The following is a 19,403-nucleotide window of genomic DNA, read 5'->3' on the forward strand; positions in this document are numbered from 1 at the left end:
TGTCCTGAGCTGAGGTGACCCCTGCCTTGAGATATCCTCCATCTTGAGTTTGGGGGATTCCCCCAATAGGATTAGGGATGTGCCCCCCTCCCCACAGGGAGGAGGCACAAAGAGGGTGTAGCCACCCTCAAGGACAGTAGCCATTGGCTACTGCCCTCCCCGACCTAAACACTCCCTTAAATTCAGTATTTAGGGGCTCCTCAGATCCCAGGAAATCAGATTCCGGCAACCTGAAGAAACAAGAAGGACTGCTGACCTACAAGCCTGCAGAGAAGGAGGAAGATGCCAACTGCTTTGGCCCCAGCCCTACCGGCCTGTCTGCAACTTCGAAAACCTGCTCCAGCGACGCAGCTGACAGGGACCAGCGACCTCTGAAGCCTCAGAGGAGTGCCCTGGACTAAAGGACCAAGAAACTGCTGTGAACAGCGGCCCTGTTCAAAACCAGCTACTTCTTTGCAACAAAGAAGCAACTTTCAAAGACTGCACGTTTCCAGCCGGAAGCGTGAGACTTCACACTCTGCACCCGATGCCTCCGGCTCAAGATCCAGAGAACAAACACATCAGGGAGGACTCCCCGGCGACTGTGAGCCCGTGAGTAACCAGAGATGACCCCCCCTGAGCTCCCACAGCGATGCCTGCAGAGAGAATCCAGAGGCTCCCCCTGACCGCAATTGCCTGTAACAAGGGACCCAACGCCTGGAACCAACACTGCACCCGCAGCCCCCAGGACCTGAAGGAACCAAACTTCAACGCAGGAGTGACCCCCACGCGACCCTCTGCCTAGCCCAGGTGGTGGCTGTCCCGAGAAGCCCCCCCCTGTGCCTCCCTGCACCGCTAGAGTGAAACACGGGTCCCTCCATTGTGTCCTACCTGAAACCCGACGCCTGCTTTGCACACTGCACCCGGCAGCCCCTGTGCCGCTGAGGGTGTGTTTTGTGTGCCTACTTGTGTCCCCCCCAAGGCTCTACAAACCCCCCCGGGTCTGCCCCCCGAGGACGCAGATGCCTACCTGCTGACAGACTGGAACCGGAGCACCCCTGTGCTCCATAGGTGCCTATGTGTTTTGGGCACCTCTTTGACCTCTGAACCTGACCGGCCCTGAGCTGCTGGTGTGGTAACTTTGGGGTTGCCTTGAACCCCCAATGGTGGGCTGCCTATGCCCCAGGAATGAGACTTGTAAGCGATTTACTTACCTCCTAATCTAAACTTTACTGTTGATTTTTGCACAGGGTCCACTTTGAAAATAGCTTATTGCCATTTTTACAAAGACTGTACATGATATTGTTTTCATTCAAAGTTGCTAAAGTATTTAAGTGAAGTGCCTTACATTTAAAGTGTTTAATGTAAATCTTGAACCTGTGGCTCTTAAAATATATTTTTCAATATAAAAACCTATTGGCCTGGAGTAAGTCTTTGAGTGTGTGTTCCTCATTTATTGCCTGTGTGTGTACAACAAATGCTTAATACTACCTTCTGATAAGCCTACTGCTCGACCACACTACCACAAAATAGAGCATTAGAATTATCTAATTTTGCCACTATCTTACCTCTAAGGGGAACCCTTGGACTCTGTGCACACTATTTCTTACTTTGAAATAGTATATACAGAGCCAACTTCCTACACCGGATTAGACCGAAGTCAGCCTTCTTCTCCTGTTCCGCGCCTTTCAGTTCTGAAGCAGGTGTCATCAACGTCAGCTAATTTTATGTCGACGCCAAGGTTAGAGGCCAGGCTGAGGTCACATAGAAAGGCTTTGAGACTTTTGGAAGAAGAGTACCAGAGGCAGTTGTTGGAAGAAAGGGAGATTGTGGAGCCCTTGGGGGAATATCAAGGGCTGGACTCGGCCAGTGGGCTAGACACTTCCCCGGAATGGGATCTTTCTTCACCAGGGGAGTTTACGGAGGAGGCGGCCTCTTTCCATACTGTGACCAGGAAGGCGGCAATTTTTTTTGGATCTTCCATTGCCTGCTGCAGAGGACAAAACAAATACTCTGACTGAGGTCCTGCACCCTTCTTCTACTTCGGCGGATCCATTGCTTCCGTTTAATGATGCTCTTACGGAGCCTGTCTTAGTGCTATGGAGGAAACCTGCTGTCAGTAGATCTGTGGCAAGGAGGTACAGAGTGGCACCTGGGGATCCAGCATTCTTATCAAAACATCCTACCCCGGAGAGTCTGGTTGTTTAGGCCTCTTGTACCACACGGTCTGCACCAGGCTCCTTCCCTGTGATTCCATCGGACAGGGAATCCAAAAGGATGGAGCCGTCGGCGAAGGAAACGTTTTCTTCTTGCAGTATGGCACTCAAGGCAGCAAATGCTATCTGTGTTCTCAGCAGATATGTGAATGCCCTGATGGATTCAGCTAGGGCTATGGTTCCTGACCTGCCGCAGGAGGTGCAGAGACAATTTGGAGAACTCCTATCAGATGCTCTGGCTGCAGCAAAACAGATAATCCAGTCTGGCCTGGATTCTACAGACTCCGTGGCCAGGGCGATGGGTACATCTATTGCTACCAGAAGGTACGCATGGTTAAAGGTCCTTCGTTCCTTTTCTCTGATGTACAGACTGCTCTCTTGGACTTGCCCTTTGATGGGGTAAAACTTTTTGGTGATAAAGCGGACTCTGCCCTAAAGCGCTTTAAAGACAGTCTGGCCCACAAAGTCTTTGGGTCTGCAAGCCTCCTCTACTACCTCCTTCAGGTCCTTTTGGAGGTTCAGGGGGTTTGGGCGTGGAGCCGTTTACCGTGGGAGACCATAGTCCAACAGCCTACCAGCCTCCCTTATAGGTCCTTTAGAGGGCGGGGGAGGGTTTGGACAAGAGGGGCTTCCCAACAGCACCCTTCGTCATCCTCTTCCTATGGAGGACAACAGCAAGGGAAGCAGCCCTAGTTTTCTGCCCATTTTCAACCACACTTCTCCTGTAGGGGGGAGATTATGTCTTTCTCTCCACAAGTGGGAGTTAATTACATCAGATTCCTGGGTTCTGAACATTGTGAGGAAAGAATATGCTCTCCCTTTTCAGAGTTCCCCCCTCCCATCCCTCCCCGTCCCTCGTTTTGTTCAGAAGACCATCTCCTGTTGTTGTAGCAGGAGGTTCAGATCCTGTTGTCAAAAGGTGCGGTGGAGTTGGTTCCAGAGCAGGAAAGAGGTCAGGGTTGTTATTCAAGATTACTTCCTGATTCCCAAGAAGGACGGTCGTTTCAGACCAATCCTTGTTCTTAGAATTTTGAATTGGTTCCTCAAACAGGAAAAATTCAAGATGCTGACTCTAGCACAGGTTCTTCTGGCATTAAACGGAGAGGATTGGATGGTGCCTGTCGACTTGCAGGACGCTTACTTTCATATCCCTATACTCAAGTCGCACAGGAAGTATCTCCGGTTTGTGGTGGGGTTGGCAACACTACCAGTTTACGGTTCTTCGGTTTGGTTTTCAGCACCTTGAGTCTTCACGGAGGTGATGGCAGTGGTGGCAGCAAGTCTCAGAAGGAAAGGGATATCGGTATTCCCTTATCTGGATGATTGGTTGATCAAAGCCAAGTCTCCATAGCTTGTGTTGCATCACTTGCAGATGACAACTCAGTTGTTGTTCAGTCTGGGTTTTACGATAAATGTACCCAAGTCTCACCTGGAGCCCTCTCAGCGCCTCCTGTTCATAGGGGCAGTACTGGATACTACATTGAATTGGACCTATCCTCCGCCTCAGCTGATTCTGGACATCCAGGCATTGATTCCAATGTTTCAAAATGGAGCAGTTGTTCCAGTCCTCAAGGTTCTACGCCTGCTCGGTCTGTTTGCTTCTTGCATTCTGTTGGTCACTCATGCACGTTGGCACATGAGGGCTCTCCAATGGTGCCTCCGCAAGCATTGGTTTCAACACAAAGGGGATCTCAAGGAGTCGATAACGATCTCCAGAGATGCTGCAGCGGACCTATGATGGTGGGCTGTGGCAGCAACTTTTCTCAAGGAAGGCCGTTTTCCCTGCCGCCTTCGGTGGCCACGGTCATGACGGATGCTTCCACTCTAGGGTGGGGAGCTCATCTGGGAGACCTGGAGATCAAGGGTCGTTGTTTTCCAGTGGAACAGACTTTGCATATCAGTCTTTTGGAATTACGGGCGATACGTCTGGCTCTCAAGGCCTTCCTCCCGTCCCTTCGCGTTCAGTCAGTTTAGGTCCTGACGGACAACACTACCGCAATGTGGTATATAAAAAAGCAGGGAGGAGTAGGGTCGTATCTTCTCTGCAGGGAAGCTCTGCAACTCTGGTCCTGGCTTCGGGACCATCAGATTTGCTTGGTAGCGAATCATCTGGCCGGAGTGCTCAACATACGTGCGGACACTCAGTCGAAATTTCTCGTTCAGTCACGAGTGGCGTCTCCATCCGGATCTGGTCCTGCACATCTTTAAGATGTGGGGTTTTTCCAAGGATAGATTGGTTTTCCACTCATGAGAACGCGCACTGCCTGTCATTCTGCAGCCTCCAGTATCCGGTGCAAGGAGCTTTGGGGGATGAGTTTTAGATCTCTTGGTGCAACCAGTTGCTTTACACATTTCCCCCCCATACCCTTGATTCCTCGGGTTCTGAGAAAGATTCGTCAAGATCGGGCTCAGGTCATTTTAATAGCCCCGAATTGGCCAAGAAGGGTGTGGTACACGGACCTTCTCCAAGTCTCGCTGTGCCCTCCGCTCTGTCTACCTCTCAGGGCAGACCTCCTCTTGCAGAGTTCTTTTTCTCTCCCACCAGAGGTAGTGGATGTTATTCTGGCAGCCAGGCGGCACTCCACTAAGACCGTTTATGCCGGCAGGTGGGCATAATTTGTGGCTTGGTGTGGAGAGAAGCAAATTGATCCTTTGAGGGACCACCTCTCCGATATTCTGTTATTTGCTTTAGCTTTAGCACAGAAGGGTTGTGCAGTTGCTACTGTTAAGGGCTATTTGGCGGCACTGTCAGACTTTCTTTGCCTCCCGGATCAGCCCTCCTTCTTTAAATCACCTATTGTTATTAGGTTCTTAAAAGATTTAACTAATAGGTTTCCTCCCACTCCTTTTCATATGCCTCCGTGGTGTCACGGTTTGAACCCATGCATTCTTGCCCGCTAAGGTTTCTAGTTCTTAAGACGGTTTTTCTGATAGCTATAACTTCGGTTAGGCGTGTTGGTGAGCTTCAGGCTCTTTCTGTTAAACCCCCTTTACCTTATTCTTTCCTGATAAAGTGGTGCTGAAAACCAGGGCGGCTTTCCTGCCAAAAGTTGTCACTCCTTTTCATATGGGGCAAACCATTACCCTTCCATCTTTCTACCCTCCTCCTCACCCCTCGAAGGAGGAACAGAGGCTTCACTGTTTGGACCCCAAAAGGGCTCTCAGTTTTTATATTGATAGGACAAAAGACTTTAGCTTGTAGGATCAGCAGTTTGTGGGGTATATTGGACAGAGGAAGGGCAGAGCAGTCCATAAAAGAATCATCTCCAGGTGGGTCATTCTCTGAATCAAGGTTTGCTACTTTTTGGCAAAGAAGGTTCCCCTGAGGGCATTAGAGCCCTTCCACCAGGGCTAAGTCTGCCACTTCGGCACCCGGCGAGGGGGGTTCCGGTGGTGGATATTTGCAAGGCAGCAACTTGGGCGTCCCTCCATACCTTCGCAAAGCATTACTGCTTGGACTCAGAGGTTAGGAGGGACAGCCATTTTGCATGATCTGTATTGCAGGATTTCTTGGTGTAACCAGTCAGGCACCCACCTCCGAGTGCGGTACTGCTTTGGGACTCTCTTCATAAGGTGAGGGATCCACAGGTAGTTTTATCCATCAGAAGAACAAGTTACTTACCTTCGGGAATGCTTTTTCTGGTGGATACAATAGCTACCTGTGGATTCCTCACAGTAACACCCGCCTCCCCGTTGCCTGTCTGGTTACACTAAGATGTTTGTTTTACAAGTGTATACATTTTTGGGGGTTTTATGTGTATATATAAATGATGGTTTTGATTCTATTGCATCATTGTGGTTTAATGTATATATGTATTTATTGGAGCTATTGTGAGGTCGGTTTTCACCTGTTCGCCTCAAAGGCACATAAAAAATGGGTGAAACTGACATCTGCACGCCGGCGAGGACCTCTTATTGGCACGGTGACGTCAGACTGAGTGGCGTGGAGCCATGCAATTGTGACGTCCTCGTCGACGTGGAGAGCTGGGAAGAAGATTTTCAATCGAATGCTGGCGCATGGGAGAATTCATAAGGTGAGGAATCCACAGGTAGCTATTATATCCACCAAAAAAGCGTTACAGAAGGTAAGTAACTTGTTCTTCTCCTTCTTAGGGCAGAGTGCCTGTCTTTGCTTTCTTCTATATGTATAAGTGTAAACTATCTTAAAGTGTATCGAGCCCTGTAGCACATTTCTACAGGATTGGGGTCATGTGGTACGATTTGTTTGGGCCTTTGAGATGGGCATAGTGCACAATAAACGTCATGGGAGCTGGGTCATTACATGGTGCATAAGGGTTCTCAGCGTTTCTCTCACACATACACACAGTTCTAGGTATAGGGAGATAATTCTTTGCCCTGAATCACTTGCTTTTTGTCAAGTATTTGTGATAAAATTAAATGTCTTGGCTAAAGGTACTACATCTCCTTGCCGGCTGTTGTTGTGTCTTCAATTTTCTTAACCGTTTTTTCGTCTTCAGTTTCCTTCGTCTTCTCATCTATAGCCATCCGATTGCTTTCTTTCCCTCTCCCTTGATACTGGTGGGGTACTACCCTTTCCTCGCTCTTTTGTGACTTCCTCGTTATCTTTCCCCTGGATTCTTGTGGTTGCCTTTCTTTCCTTTCCCTGCTGTCTTGTAACTGCCCCTGTTTCTCTCCATATCCCTTTTATTGGTGCTGGCCTTCCCTTGCCCTGCCCTCTTGCCTCAGTTTTATTCTTGTTCACTCTTACAGGTGCCTTTTCCCGTCCTCGTCAAGGATACTCCATCTTTTCTACCATACCCTTTTGTAGCGACCTTCCTTCTCTCTTGTGCTTTTTGACTGCCCTTCCCTGTGCCTGTTATCTTGTGGTTGCCTTCTTTTCACTCCTGAATCCTCATGGCTGTCTAGCATTCTCTTTCCATTCATCTGGTTGCTGCTTCTGTCTGTCTCTCGCTCTCATGGGGAATAATTGTCCCTTCTTTTTGTTGCCCTTCATTCTCTGTCCTTCCCTTTCTGAATTCTTTGCTTTTTCTCCCTTGAGCCCTTCATCTCACTGTTATGCCTTTTCATAGATGCCTCCTCTTCTCTTACCTGTTCTGTAATGTCTGCATCCTTTTGCTTCTCCTCTTTTGGCTCCTTCCCTTTCCTAACCTGCTGCTTTATACTGTTGTCTTTCTTCTTGCCTTCCACTTTCCCATCTTATCTCCTTCCCTCAGTTTTTGACTCACTTCCTCTTATTCCTTTGCAGGAGTCCATGAGCAGAGGCTGTACAGCTCTTGTTTGCCAGAGGACCTGGAAGCAGAATGGATCTTTGCTGGTGTAAATTACCATTATGGAGGAAAGCCCGATGGTAAGCAAAGAGGCAGAATGTTGAAGGATTGCTGTAAGGTGAGATGAGGTGGTGTACAGAATTTATGCTGATGCAGTGTGTCAAACCTGAGAAGGAATACTTGCATAAAGGGAATGCAATGGAAGGAAAAAGCCAAGGGCCATCACGGCTGCCCTGTTATTTTACCCCCAGACTTTACTTGGGCTTCCCTTGTTCATCACTATGGTCTACCATTTTTGTGGTTGCAGGAACCCACACCCTATGGATTCTTCATCCCTCCACATACAGATGAACTATTGTTTGTAGTACTCAGCAAGTTTTTACTCTGCATACTACTTTGTGGTTAGAGGCTGAACTGGTATGTTATTTTGGGATTTTATAGAGCACTGTCATGTCTAGTCACTTCAGAACATATGGACAGAGCAGAGGAAGACCATACATAAGTACCAGAATAGAAATGTGGAGAGTGTGAGAAAACAGGATACAGTATTATGGGAGAAAGTAAAAGAAACTGAGTTGGAATTAAATATGGGAGAGTATGGTATTCAGTGGAAGGAGTGGTGTCTTTACAATAGTGCTTGAAATGTGCAGACTTCAGAATAACTAGACAAGATCCTGAGATGAAGATTTTGAGAGGTGAAGATAGAGGGTCGCGTTGGAAGAGGTATCAGGGGGAGAAATATCTGGGGTTGGCACGAATTAGAAATTGAAGAGGACCATGAGGAGTACCAGATCTGACTTACAGGTCCAAGAGAAGTAGTTTAGTGAGCTCTCACGTCCATCGTATATTTACTATTCTGGCATGTGATCCATCACCCTATCTAATTGATCAATATCCCTGCATAGCTCAGAGCTGAAGAAAAGGTTCTATGGACTGTTGCATCTACCAGCCCCATTCCCCTTTTTATTTTGTCTAGATTCTTGTGGCTTATTTTTTAAGGGACCACCGAAGAACATTTTCATGTAGAAAGCTTCATTCAATTTGCTTTACTTCATGTTCAAACATAAGGTATGCCTTACTTACGCTTATCTGATGGTGAATCCTGGCAAAGGCTCCCACACTTCTAATCTTTACTCTAAGTTTCGTGGATGGTTGCTCTGGGCATCCTCCTACATTCTTCATTCCCTTTTCTCCCTTACCTCTCCTTTTTTCCAATCTCTTGCCTCTCTCTCTTCTCCCAGGTAAGGATATTTCCTCTGTTAACAAGTGTAGGTTATGCTTGTGTGCTAATCCTTGGGGCTCTTAGACAAAGCGGAGCAAACTCACCTAGGTCACAGAGTGATGAAGATCATAGAGAAGACAGTGGGTTTTCAAAGCACTGGGGTGTGCGATGGGAGGTTGCTGGAAGAGTGTGTGCGTTTCGGAGAAGTAGTGTAATTCATAGCTGTCTGGTGTAGAATATTTGTGTAATGTGTGGGCAAACAAGCTAGGATTTGGTCCCATTTAGGATAAGAGACATTTACCTAGTACGGCAGAATAACTCAGCAAGTGCCCATTTATCTGTAAAAGAACATTCAAGAGAGCAGCCCTCCTCTGATTAAAGAACAGGGATCGTTGGTGTGGATTAAAAAAAACGCTGTTACCTATTCTGAGTACTCCTGTGTAGTAGCCAGATACAGAGCTGCTAAATATATGGGACACATTATTCAGCACACCATCATTCCCTCGGCCTTTTGCAGTGGTGGCAGATCTATCCCAGGGCAAACAGCGAAATATCTGGGAGTTCTGTTTACTGATGAGATATCCATAGGCTCCCTGATGAATACAAGTGTAAAGCTTTTATTTATTATGATACGGAACTCCACAGGAGGTCAACATTTAACGATCCATATTTATGAAGAACCATTAGAAAAAAGTAAAAGGATTAAACTTTCCTAGACGGTTAACTAAATTAATACAATGATAAAAAACTCTTAAAATATTTAAAAATTCTGACACAAAACATTTCATTTGGCGGAATAAAGAGGGCATGTAATAACTCTGAGGCAGTGCATAGGGAAAGAGTGAGACAAATAGGGCGCAGCCACCTGCGCGATGTAGCGATAAGGCCGATGTATACAGTGCAGCTGCCTAAGGACTTGCAGCACTTTGCCAAAAGAATGGGTTCATTGCAGACTGAGAGTGAGTATTGTGGAAACAGTCAAGCAACAGGCAATTCAAATGTGCATTTTATTAGCTAAATGATAACTTATTGCTTAAAGAAGAAACACAGCTAGCAACAAAAATGGTAAACCACTCATATTTTTTTTAAGACATTTAGGCCCAGATTCTCAAAGGTATCACTGAAATCAGCACAGCAGGCAAAAATGTTGTGCTGCGTTATGTGATAGGGAGATAGCTGGAGAGTGCCATATTCACACAGATATGGTTCTCTACTCCCCTCTCCCTAGCTCCAGCACTGAATTCAACTGCTGTGCGCCAGGCACACACCATAGTGCTAGGGTGCGTCCCCAAATCTGCCATAGGTTTTTTACAGGATGGATCCCCTTCCTGTTCAAAATACTATGGCTAGACAAGTGAAAAACATTTTCCTACTTTGTATGTGTGCTGTACAGTGAAGCGCACATGCAAAGTCAGAAAACAAAGGAGAAATGAAAAAAGAAATCTCCTTCTAATGCCTTCTTTTCAGCGACATTAGTTTTTGGCACTAGACCTGTCTACTAATGTTAGATTTAGCATAAAAAAGCAAGTGTGGTTGCATGGCAATGCCCATGTAACACACCCTATGAGAATTCCTCCTTTTGTATCTTTGCTAAAATAGTGATCAGTGGCACCCTCAGACTTCCTCCATTAATCAAATCCTAGCCATGCAGGGTGCAGTCAAGAAAATCCTAGATAAGGCAAGAAAACTACATGTAAGTCTTAAGCAAAGACTGAAGTGACTTATGGCACAACTTAAGAAACGTGGAAACAGACCAAGATAGGTTTGGTAACATAGGGTAAGAAATGTCAAGCAAAGGCAGGTGAGTGATTACCATTGTGGCAGCTGAGGATAGCCAGGGAGAGTGCAAGAAGGTCACTGTGCAGATACAGGCAAGTGGCAAGTGGCGGTGCTGATGTTTTAATCGATGGTGTTAATTGTCATTTGCAAGCAAATCATTTGTCTATTTCATTGATTTTGGCCAGTGATTTTGGGAGGCCAGGAAAGAGTTGACAGATTGCTGAACTGCATGAAAGAGTTGTCTCGCAGTTTTGCCCATTGTTCTTATACAGGGAGTGCAGAATTATTAGGCAAATGAGTATTTTGACCACATCATCCTCTTTATGCATGTTGTCTTACTCCAAGCTGTATAGGCTTGAAAGCCTACTACCAATTAAGCATATTAGGTGATGTGCATCTCTGTAATGAGAAGGGGTGTGGTCTAATGACATCAACACCCTATATCAGGTGTGCATAATTATTAGGCAACTTAACAAAAAACAAATATATACCCATTTCAATTATTTATTATTACCAGTGAAACCAATATAACATCTCAACATTCACAAATATACATTTCTGACATTCAAAAACAAAACAAAAACAAATCAGTGACCAATATAGCCACCTTTCTTTGCAAGGACACTCAAAAGCCTGCCATCCATGGATTCTGTCAGTGTTTTGATCTGTTCACCATCAACATTGCGTGCAGCAGCAACCACAGCCTCCCAGACACTGTTCAGAGAGGTGTACTGTTTTCCCTCCTTGTACATCTCACATTTGATGATGGACCACAGGTTCTCAATGGAGTTCAGATCAGGTGAACAAGGAGGTCATGCCATTAGATTTCCTTCTTTTATACCCTTTCTTGCCAGCCACGCTGTGGAGTACTTGGACGCGTGTGATGGAGCATTGTCCTGCATGAAAATCATGTTTTTCTTGAAGGATGCAGACTTCTTCCTGTACCACTGCTTGAAGAAGGTGTCTTCCAGGAACTGGCAGTAGGACTGGGAGTTGAGCTTGACTCCATCCTTAACCCGAAAAGGCCCCACGAGCTCATCTTTGATGATACCAGCCCAAACCAGTACTCCACCTCCACCTTGCTGGCGTCTGAGTCGGACTGGAGCTCTCTGCCCTTTACCAATCCAGCCACGGGCCCATCCATCTGGCCCATCAAGACTCACTCTCATTTCATCAGTCCATAAACCTTAGAAAAATCAGTCTTGAGATATTTCTTGGCCCAGTCTTGACGTTTCAGCTTGTGTGTCTTGTTCAGTGGTGGTCGTCTTTCAGCCTTTCTTACCTTGGCCATGTCTCTGAGTATTGCACACCTTGTGCTTTTGGGCACTCCAGTGATGTTGCAGCTCTGAAATATGGCCAAACTGGTGGCAAGTGGCATCGTGGCAGCTGCACGCTTGACTTTTCTCAGTTCATGGGCAGTTATTTTGCGCCTTGGTTTTTCCACACGCTTCTTGCGACCCTGTTGACTATTTTGAATGAAACGCTTGATTGTTCGATGATCACGCTTCAGAAGCTTTGCAATTTTAAGAGTGCTGCATCCCTCTGCAAGATATCTCACTATTTTTGACTTTTCTGAGCCTGTCAAGTCCTTCTTTTGACCCATTTTGCCAAAGGAAAGGAAGTTGCCTAATAATTATGCACACCTGATATAGGGTGTTGATGTCATTAGTCCACACCCCTTCTCATTACAGAGATGCACATCACCTAATATGCTTAATTGGTAGTAGGCTTTCGAGCCTATACAGCTTGGAGTAAGACAACATGCATAAAGAGGATGATGTGGTCAAAATACTCATTTGCCTAATAATTCTGCACTCCCTGTAGTTGTATGTACCAGGTTATTGGAAGTGTACGTTGTTAATAATCATATAGGGTTCTGTGTCGTAAAGAACAATGCAAAAAGGATGAAAAACATTTGATTAAGTACTGGAGTGGAAAATACATTTCACAATGTCAAAAAAGTCACAAACAAACCTTTATTGCTAATATCAAAGTGAAGAAAATCCCTGAGAACAATCCTAGCCATTGCGGCAATTCTGCCCCAAACTCTAGCTCTAAACACACACTTAACGCTGACATTAACCAAGGCTGTAACCAGACACCTAACACTAACCTTAGACATATCTGTAATTTTTAACATAACCCTTCACTGTACTCAGGCATTAACTTCAGCCCTCACCCAAAAGTTTAACTCAAACGTTCCTAAGTCTGAAAGTCCCTCTCCAGAATGAACCCTATAATGGCAAACTATTTAACAACTAAACATAAGTTACCAATATGAAATGCTTTTACTTGTTCATTCGCATAATGCATATTCTTCATTTTCACCTTTCTTTACTTTGTTCATTATGGGTTTCTACATATGGTGTTTTTTATCACATTATGCTTTTTTTGAATGAATTTGGAACATTATCATTTTTTTTTGTTTAGATGAAACTCATCTCTACTATGTGTTTTTTCAATTGAGAAGATATGTGCATGGAACCACCCTTGTGTACCACATTAAAAAGGCTGGTTAACACACGAATAGGACAAAGGGCGGTGGCTTTACTTTATAGGGTACTTGCTAACAGGATTAAAATAAATGAATTTATCTGACCTATGGGATAGATGGTCCTTAAAAATTGAACTGCCTCTTAATCAAGTGATTAGACAATACTCTTAAGACATACCCCATGGTTTCCATGAACGTGAGATTTAAAATGCAAAAATGTATTCCCTACAAATGACTATCCAAGATATACTCTTTTACTACTGCCAGCTGCCCCAGATGCGATGAGGCAGAATTCTGTCACATGGTTTGGCCATGACCAATTATTGCTGAATTGCCTTGTTTTAGCCAACGATGTAGGTTATAGACTTCAGTACATAAAATTGAAAAATTCATATGAAAATGATTTTATGATGGCCAACAAATGAAAGGTCTATCCCTGTTTGATCTCACTGGGCTGTGTGAAAAGGACTATGCCAATTTAATTTCTGAACCTCAGGGATTAGCGTAATTGTTTATGCACTGGGGGGGTGGAATCTATCAACAGCCCTTGAAAGTTCTGAAATAGAGAAGATAGCCTACCTTCCTTTGGGTAGACTGAACAATATGTTAAAACAAATATTTCGTGTTTAGTATTGTGTATTCACCCGTTTTTGTAAAAAAACAATAAAGTTCTTTATAAAAAAAAAAAAACTAAACAAAAAAAATATTTCTTTTTTGTACTGGGATGTGTTTTCACCATTATATTAGAGCCATGATTCCCACTACATCTTCAAACGTAACCTTCTCCAGTGGCTTTTCAGCAAACACTGAGCAGCTGGCTTTTCTGCTAATCCTCCTGTTTTCTGGAGCTTCATGGTTTTAGCTCCGTGTTGCACATCTCTACAAGTTGGTCTTTAACAAGCAGTGTAAATATTAATACAAAATACAGACGAATAAAATACTTATTAAGTGTATGGTTCCTCCATCAGCATGACCATAATCTCAGTGTACACTATGGGGCACATTATAACATTGGCGGTAAGTGCCGCCTACCACCGTGGCGGCGGCTGTCAAAAGACCGCCACCATGGCTAACATCCATCAGCCAAAATATGACCACGCCCGTATTTCCACCACAAGAAGGGTGGAAATCTGACTGTGGCCATACTGGCGGACGGTGTTAAGGTGGCGCTGCTACCACGAGCCGCGCAACGCCTGTAGACCCCCTCCAGCTGTATTATGTCAAATAATACAGCCTAGTGGTGCTCTGATGGCGGGTGTTGCTGGCGGTAGCAGCGTCCCATTCCGTCCCCTGCCGGAAGACCCCCCGGATCCAGGTAAGTCAGGTTTCCAACAGGGGAGAGGGTGAGAGTGTTGTGTGTGTGCATGAATGTGTGAGTGCGTGCATGAATGCAAATGTGTGTAGTGTTGTTTGCGTGTGTATGCGCATGTGTGAGAATGCGTGTATGCATGTCTGCGTGTCAGTATGAATGTATGTACGGATGCGGGCGTGAATGGTTACATCAATGTATGAATGCGTGTATGCCTGTGTGAGTGAGTGTGTGAATGCGTGGTGTGTGCCTGCGAGTGTGCATGTACGGGGCGATTGGAAGGGGGGAGCGTGGATGTGGGGGGCGTCTGGGTAGTTTAAGGGGGGTGGGTGGGCCTCCTCCAGTGACAGGGTAGGAATTCCCTGTCACTGGTAGGGCCTACTGCCATGGTTTTCATGGCGTTACGAACGCTTTGAAAATCATGGGGGTAGACAGGGTTGAAATGGCGCCGGCAGTACAGTAGCGGCCGCCGGGTTGGAGATCATCTCCAGCCCGGCAGCTTCTACCGCCATGGCAGTCAGTTTGGTATATTGGCGGGTTGGCTTCAGCCAACCCACAAATGTCATAATGTGGCGGTATGTACCGCCAGCCTGTCGGCGGTACTACCACCACATTTACACCGACCGCCAGGGTCATAAAGACCCCCCTATATGCTTAATATCAGTGATTTGTAATATAGTGTGAATAATGAATGTTCTTCTGTATAAGGTTTCCAGGCCTCTCGATACCAAGAATCTAATAGTAGGCCAATCTATCACATGATCCATAGACCAAAGAAAGGATAGATTAGACTCAGTTTGAGGAAAACATGTATGCAAGTTACCAAACAACTCTGCTTCTTTCGTAGTAGAGACTGAGTGTTTAGAAAGTGAAGGGCAAAGATGTATGTACAGTAGACTTGGAGCTACTGAAGAGGTAAATGTCACACCAGGAAGATGTCAGTAACTAAAAGTAAGCCATTGAGGAACAAATGTGGGTCTGGCTCAGTGGCACTGGATGACAAACAGAGAAACACAAAAATAAAATTCAGGGAATAGGGGAGGTGAACATAACTCTGTATTACAACCTCCATTTTAATCCTATAGCAAAAGGTGCTTCATAGAAAAATATGTGACCATCTGTGGATTTCCTCTGATTTCTGTTAAGCCACGGCAGTCTTAATTTACCAATTTAGACACCGTGATTACTGAACAATCAGCACAAGTTCTTATCTTTATTTTTCAACGTTTCTGAGTGTTAGGTTGTCATGCTGATTCAAATGCGTAGTAGGGCATGTGCCCCATCAATGACCATTTCTCCTGAGCCCCATTTGTATACCTTTATATCAAGATCCATATTCCCACTACACTGGGACATAGCTCTTGTCAATCACCTTGTGCTTAATAGTCATGATCTCTATGTGCCCCCACACCACGCCTCTCATCCCTTTTGTGTTTGTGCCCTCAGGAGTGCACCAGAAGCTTGATACATTAAATCACAGATTTACAGACAGCTCTCTACATATTCCCTGACAGACCCAGTGTTTAAGCGTCCACTACTTAGCACAGGATGAAGCTCACCTAAAGTGCCTGTGCAATAAATACATATATATTTCATAAGATGCTAGTCTGTATTGACATCTGCTGCTATGGCCTTGATGTATTCTCTCTTTGTTGGGAGGCTTTAACTGTACATGAAAGTGTCTAGGAATGTATTAAACCTGGGGGGAATATTCAAAATGTGCAAACTCTACCGAAAAATAAGAAATCCACAGAACATTTGAGCAACAGGTTTGAAGGTAAGTTCCTCATTGATTCCTCTGCTTCATTAACATTATTTTACTACATGACTTCCTTTACATACAGGAGGCATGAATAGGCCTGTGTTTGTCTGCTAATAGGTCATGACTTTGAGGAGATGTTTCTATGAACACTTCCAGGTGCTATTATAAAAAGATTCTACTGACATTTTCCTTCAAATGTCCTCTTTGGTTTTCAGGATGTCTGGCAGCATGGTCGTTCTTCCTATGTGACGGTTTGTGCTTTCTTTTTCTGGCAGGAGAGACCGGATTCAAGGCTTGTTATGCTGAGGTTTTGAAGATTGTCAAAGATAAACTCCACCAGCCGGAAGAGATTCAGGGGCGCACATTCTATGCATTTTCCTATTACTATGATCGAGCTGTGGACACAAATCTGATAGGTAAATTGGCCTTGGTGCTTAAGAATCCCTTATGCTTTTGACCCCAATGAGGATTATATTAACAGTCCTTCAAAGGAATGGTGGTAGAGTTAGAGGTATTCAGTAACCACAAATTACACCCTTTGTCATCAGATTATGAATATCAACCCTGCACGCTCTAACTCTCTAATTTCACAAGACTGAAAAGAATATTGAACTGTCTTCTGGTCTCCAGTATACACCTTTGCAGGGCTTCATACAATGGGAATTTTGAAAGAGACTTCTAGCTGCAGATTCCTCACCTTTTGAATATTTCCAAAGTGTCAGACAGGATTTGGAAACTTTTTTTGCAGCACCCTGCATGCTGGAAGGTGGTGCCATGTGGCCACATTGATGCCTTTCTGCTGCAAAATGACATGCAGGGCCTATATACTTGCCACTTCCAGGAGCACATCCAGTTCCTTTCTTTCCACAACAACAGACATGGATCCAGTGCTCCAATTTATCTCCGAGACACTTACTGCAATATTTTTCAAAACCTCTCCGGTGTTTAAGGGATGTCACCCCCTAAAATAGGTTTCAATCATACTAGGAACTGTTGCAAACAAATGTCTGTCATGGATCCCCAGTAGGTGTGGCTGGGGTCGAGTCATTACTCCCAAGGCCTGCGGCACCTGCACATCGATGAACCCAAAGTCCATCAAAACTTTACGTTGGCAAGCATAAGAAAACTTCACGCCTGGACCGTTCCAAGCACTGCTCCACATCTAAGTTTTGGTCTCCGGCCAATTCCTGAAGTCAGTGGAGCAGCTCCAGAGGTTGGTCCTAATTGCACTCCAAATCCTCAGGTAGAAGTAAGAAACACAAGAATATGAAGTGGGATTCCATTCCCTCGCACCACTCTTATTTGCCTGGGCAAGTACGGGTCGTTGCTACACTTCTTGATTTTGTACTGAAGTCAGCTGTCTTCGGATCCAATCCAGCAGTTGGTTCGAGCACAGCTTGAGTTTTCAGGGCCTTCAGCCATGCAGCACCAGGTTGAAGAGTTCCTGCAGCTATGCTCCAGCTCTTTGTATCCCTGATAACGTCCTCTGGCAAACCTAAAGGCCCCAAGGAGCTGAGAAGCCTTCATTCCATAATACCGTCAGCAGGTTTGTCCTTGGTGTATCTGGGATCCCTGAGCACATCTTGCCTCTGGCTCTCATTCCAACTCTGCTTTTGGCACCCAGACTTATGCTGGCCCTGGGCACTTTGACAACAATGACAACTTTGCAGGCCCCGATTGTTCTCTCTGATGTTGAGTTGATGATCATACAACCTCAACCTATGTGACGTTTCCCCCACTTGAATTACTACAAGGCTGACAAAACTATCTGCATTCTTTTTTTGGAATGACTGTGACCTGTGTAATGAGCTCACTCAGCCTTACCAGAATGACAGTTGGTAGAGGTCTTACAGAAGGCTGGTGGCCTCAATACCTCCCTGGACACGGGTCTTTTTAATTCTCCTGGACCAGGCACAGAGGAATCCACTTCCTACTCCATGGTGAGGTGTACGGCAGCTGAAGTACTTGACCTCCGGCTTCCCACCTTGGAGGTTAAAACAAATGCGTTGACCTTATTATGGGCTTTGGCCAAACCGTGTTCCCTCCCTCCAGTCAAACGGCAAATTGCCAGATACCATTTCCATGCTCCTGGAGACCCAGTTTTTTATTGTAACACGTGTCACCAGAGAAGTCTAGTGGTGCAGGCTTCTACCAGCCACTCTAATCCCAACAAATTTCCCACCACTCCCACTGATCGACAGTCTAAGCGAGTGAAAACATTTGCCATGTGTGTCTTCTTCTACCTGCTTGACTCTTGGATCTATTAACGCTACTCACCTGTCCTTTGGGATTTGGGTGGCACAAGTCCTCACTGGTGTGTCCAAAGGCTTTCACTTTCTGCTCCCTCTGTCCATTCAGGTGGTCATTATACAGCCATGTTCACGATTCATTGTGGCTTCGACACTACCAATTCCATCGAGCAGAACATAGGCACCAATGTTGCCATTTGATGCCATGTGTGGCTGAGATTGACTTGGTTCTCCAACAATGTCTACTTGCTTGTTCAGGGGCAAAGCTCATTCCGCTTCCAGTCATTTTAAAGAGAGCAGGGGTACCACTCGCTCTCTGGGTCTTTCCGCCCCCACCTCGCCAGGGGTAACCGTTCCATCAAGCCTTTCGTGACTTTGGCCGAGTCTGCCCTTAGCACCAACCTGTTCAGCCCTACACAGGGAATCCACCAGTTTTGCGGTGGTAGTTGTGGTGCTCACTCATCTGCAGGAAAGGTCAGTGTGCTGCCCAACCTAACCCATGGCAAACCTCTTTAGCCTCTTTTGCAAGGACTAGGATTCCCTGTGAGAGGAAGAATCCACTGATTCTTACCGGGCTGGCAAGCAGTCAGGTCATACATGTGGTCCAACAGTTTGTTCTCAGGGGCTGTGCTTCATCTTGTGTCTCTTCTCCGTCGCACCGTCCACTTCCCTCTACACCCCCAAACAACTGATGTAGGATGATCTCACAATTCTGTGGTTGGAAGCGCAAGTCCTTTTGGCCAAAGGGGTTATTAAGAGTGTGCATGTGCTAGAAGTAGGACCTGGTTGTCGGTCCTGCAAATTTCTGGTGCCCAAGAAGGATGAAGGTCTTCAGCCTATTATAGACCTGCACTCTCTGAATGCCTTCCTCTGGAAGGAGAAATTCATGATCCTCACCCTGGCCCAGGTCTTGTCTGCCTTCGACCCTGGAGAGTGGTTGGTGTTGTTGGAATTTCATTATGCTTATTTCCATATACCTGTTCTGCCAGCTCATCAGCTCAACCTGCAGTTCATGGTAGGATCCGAGAATTTTCAGTTTTTTGTGCTCCCTTAAGTACCAGTGCACCTCAGGTGTTCACGTAAGTGATGATGGTGGTGGCAGCACACTATTTGGAGGTCAGGGTGCCAATCGTCTAACTCGACG

At 45.6% G+C, this 19,403-nt stretch overlaps 1 protein-coding gene across 1 annotated transcript in view; it reads left to right on the plus strand.

The window, feature by feature from the left end:
* The window catches only part of ENTPD5 (ectonucleoside triphosphate diphosphohydrolase 5 (inactive)), a 326,640-nt gene that overhangs the window by 228,531 nt on the left and 78,706 nt on the right, over window positions 1–19,403 (plus strand). Inside the window, exons 10-11 of the mRNA XM_069208509.1 lie at window positions 7,423–7,524; window positions 16,286–16,426. Of these exons, the coding sequence (XP_069064610.1) occupies window positions 7,423–7,524; window positions 16,286–16,426 (243 nt within the window). The remainder of the gene's footprint in view (window positions 1–7,422; window positions 7,525–16,285; window positions 16,427–19,403) is intronic.

Source organism: Pleurodeles waltl, chromosome 9 (assembly GCF_031143425.1).
Source record: "Pleurodeles waltl isolate 20211129_DDA chromosome 9, aPleWal1.hap1.20221129, whole genome shotgun sequence".
NCBI classification, from domain to species: Eukaryota; Metazoa; Chordata; class Amphibia; order Caudata; family Salamandridae; genus Pleurodeles; species Pleurodeles waltl.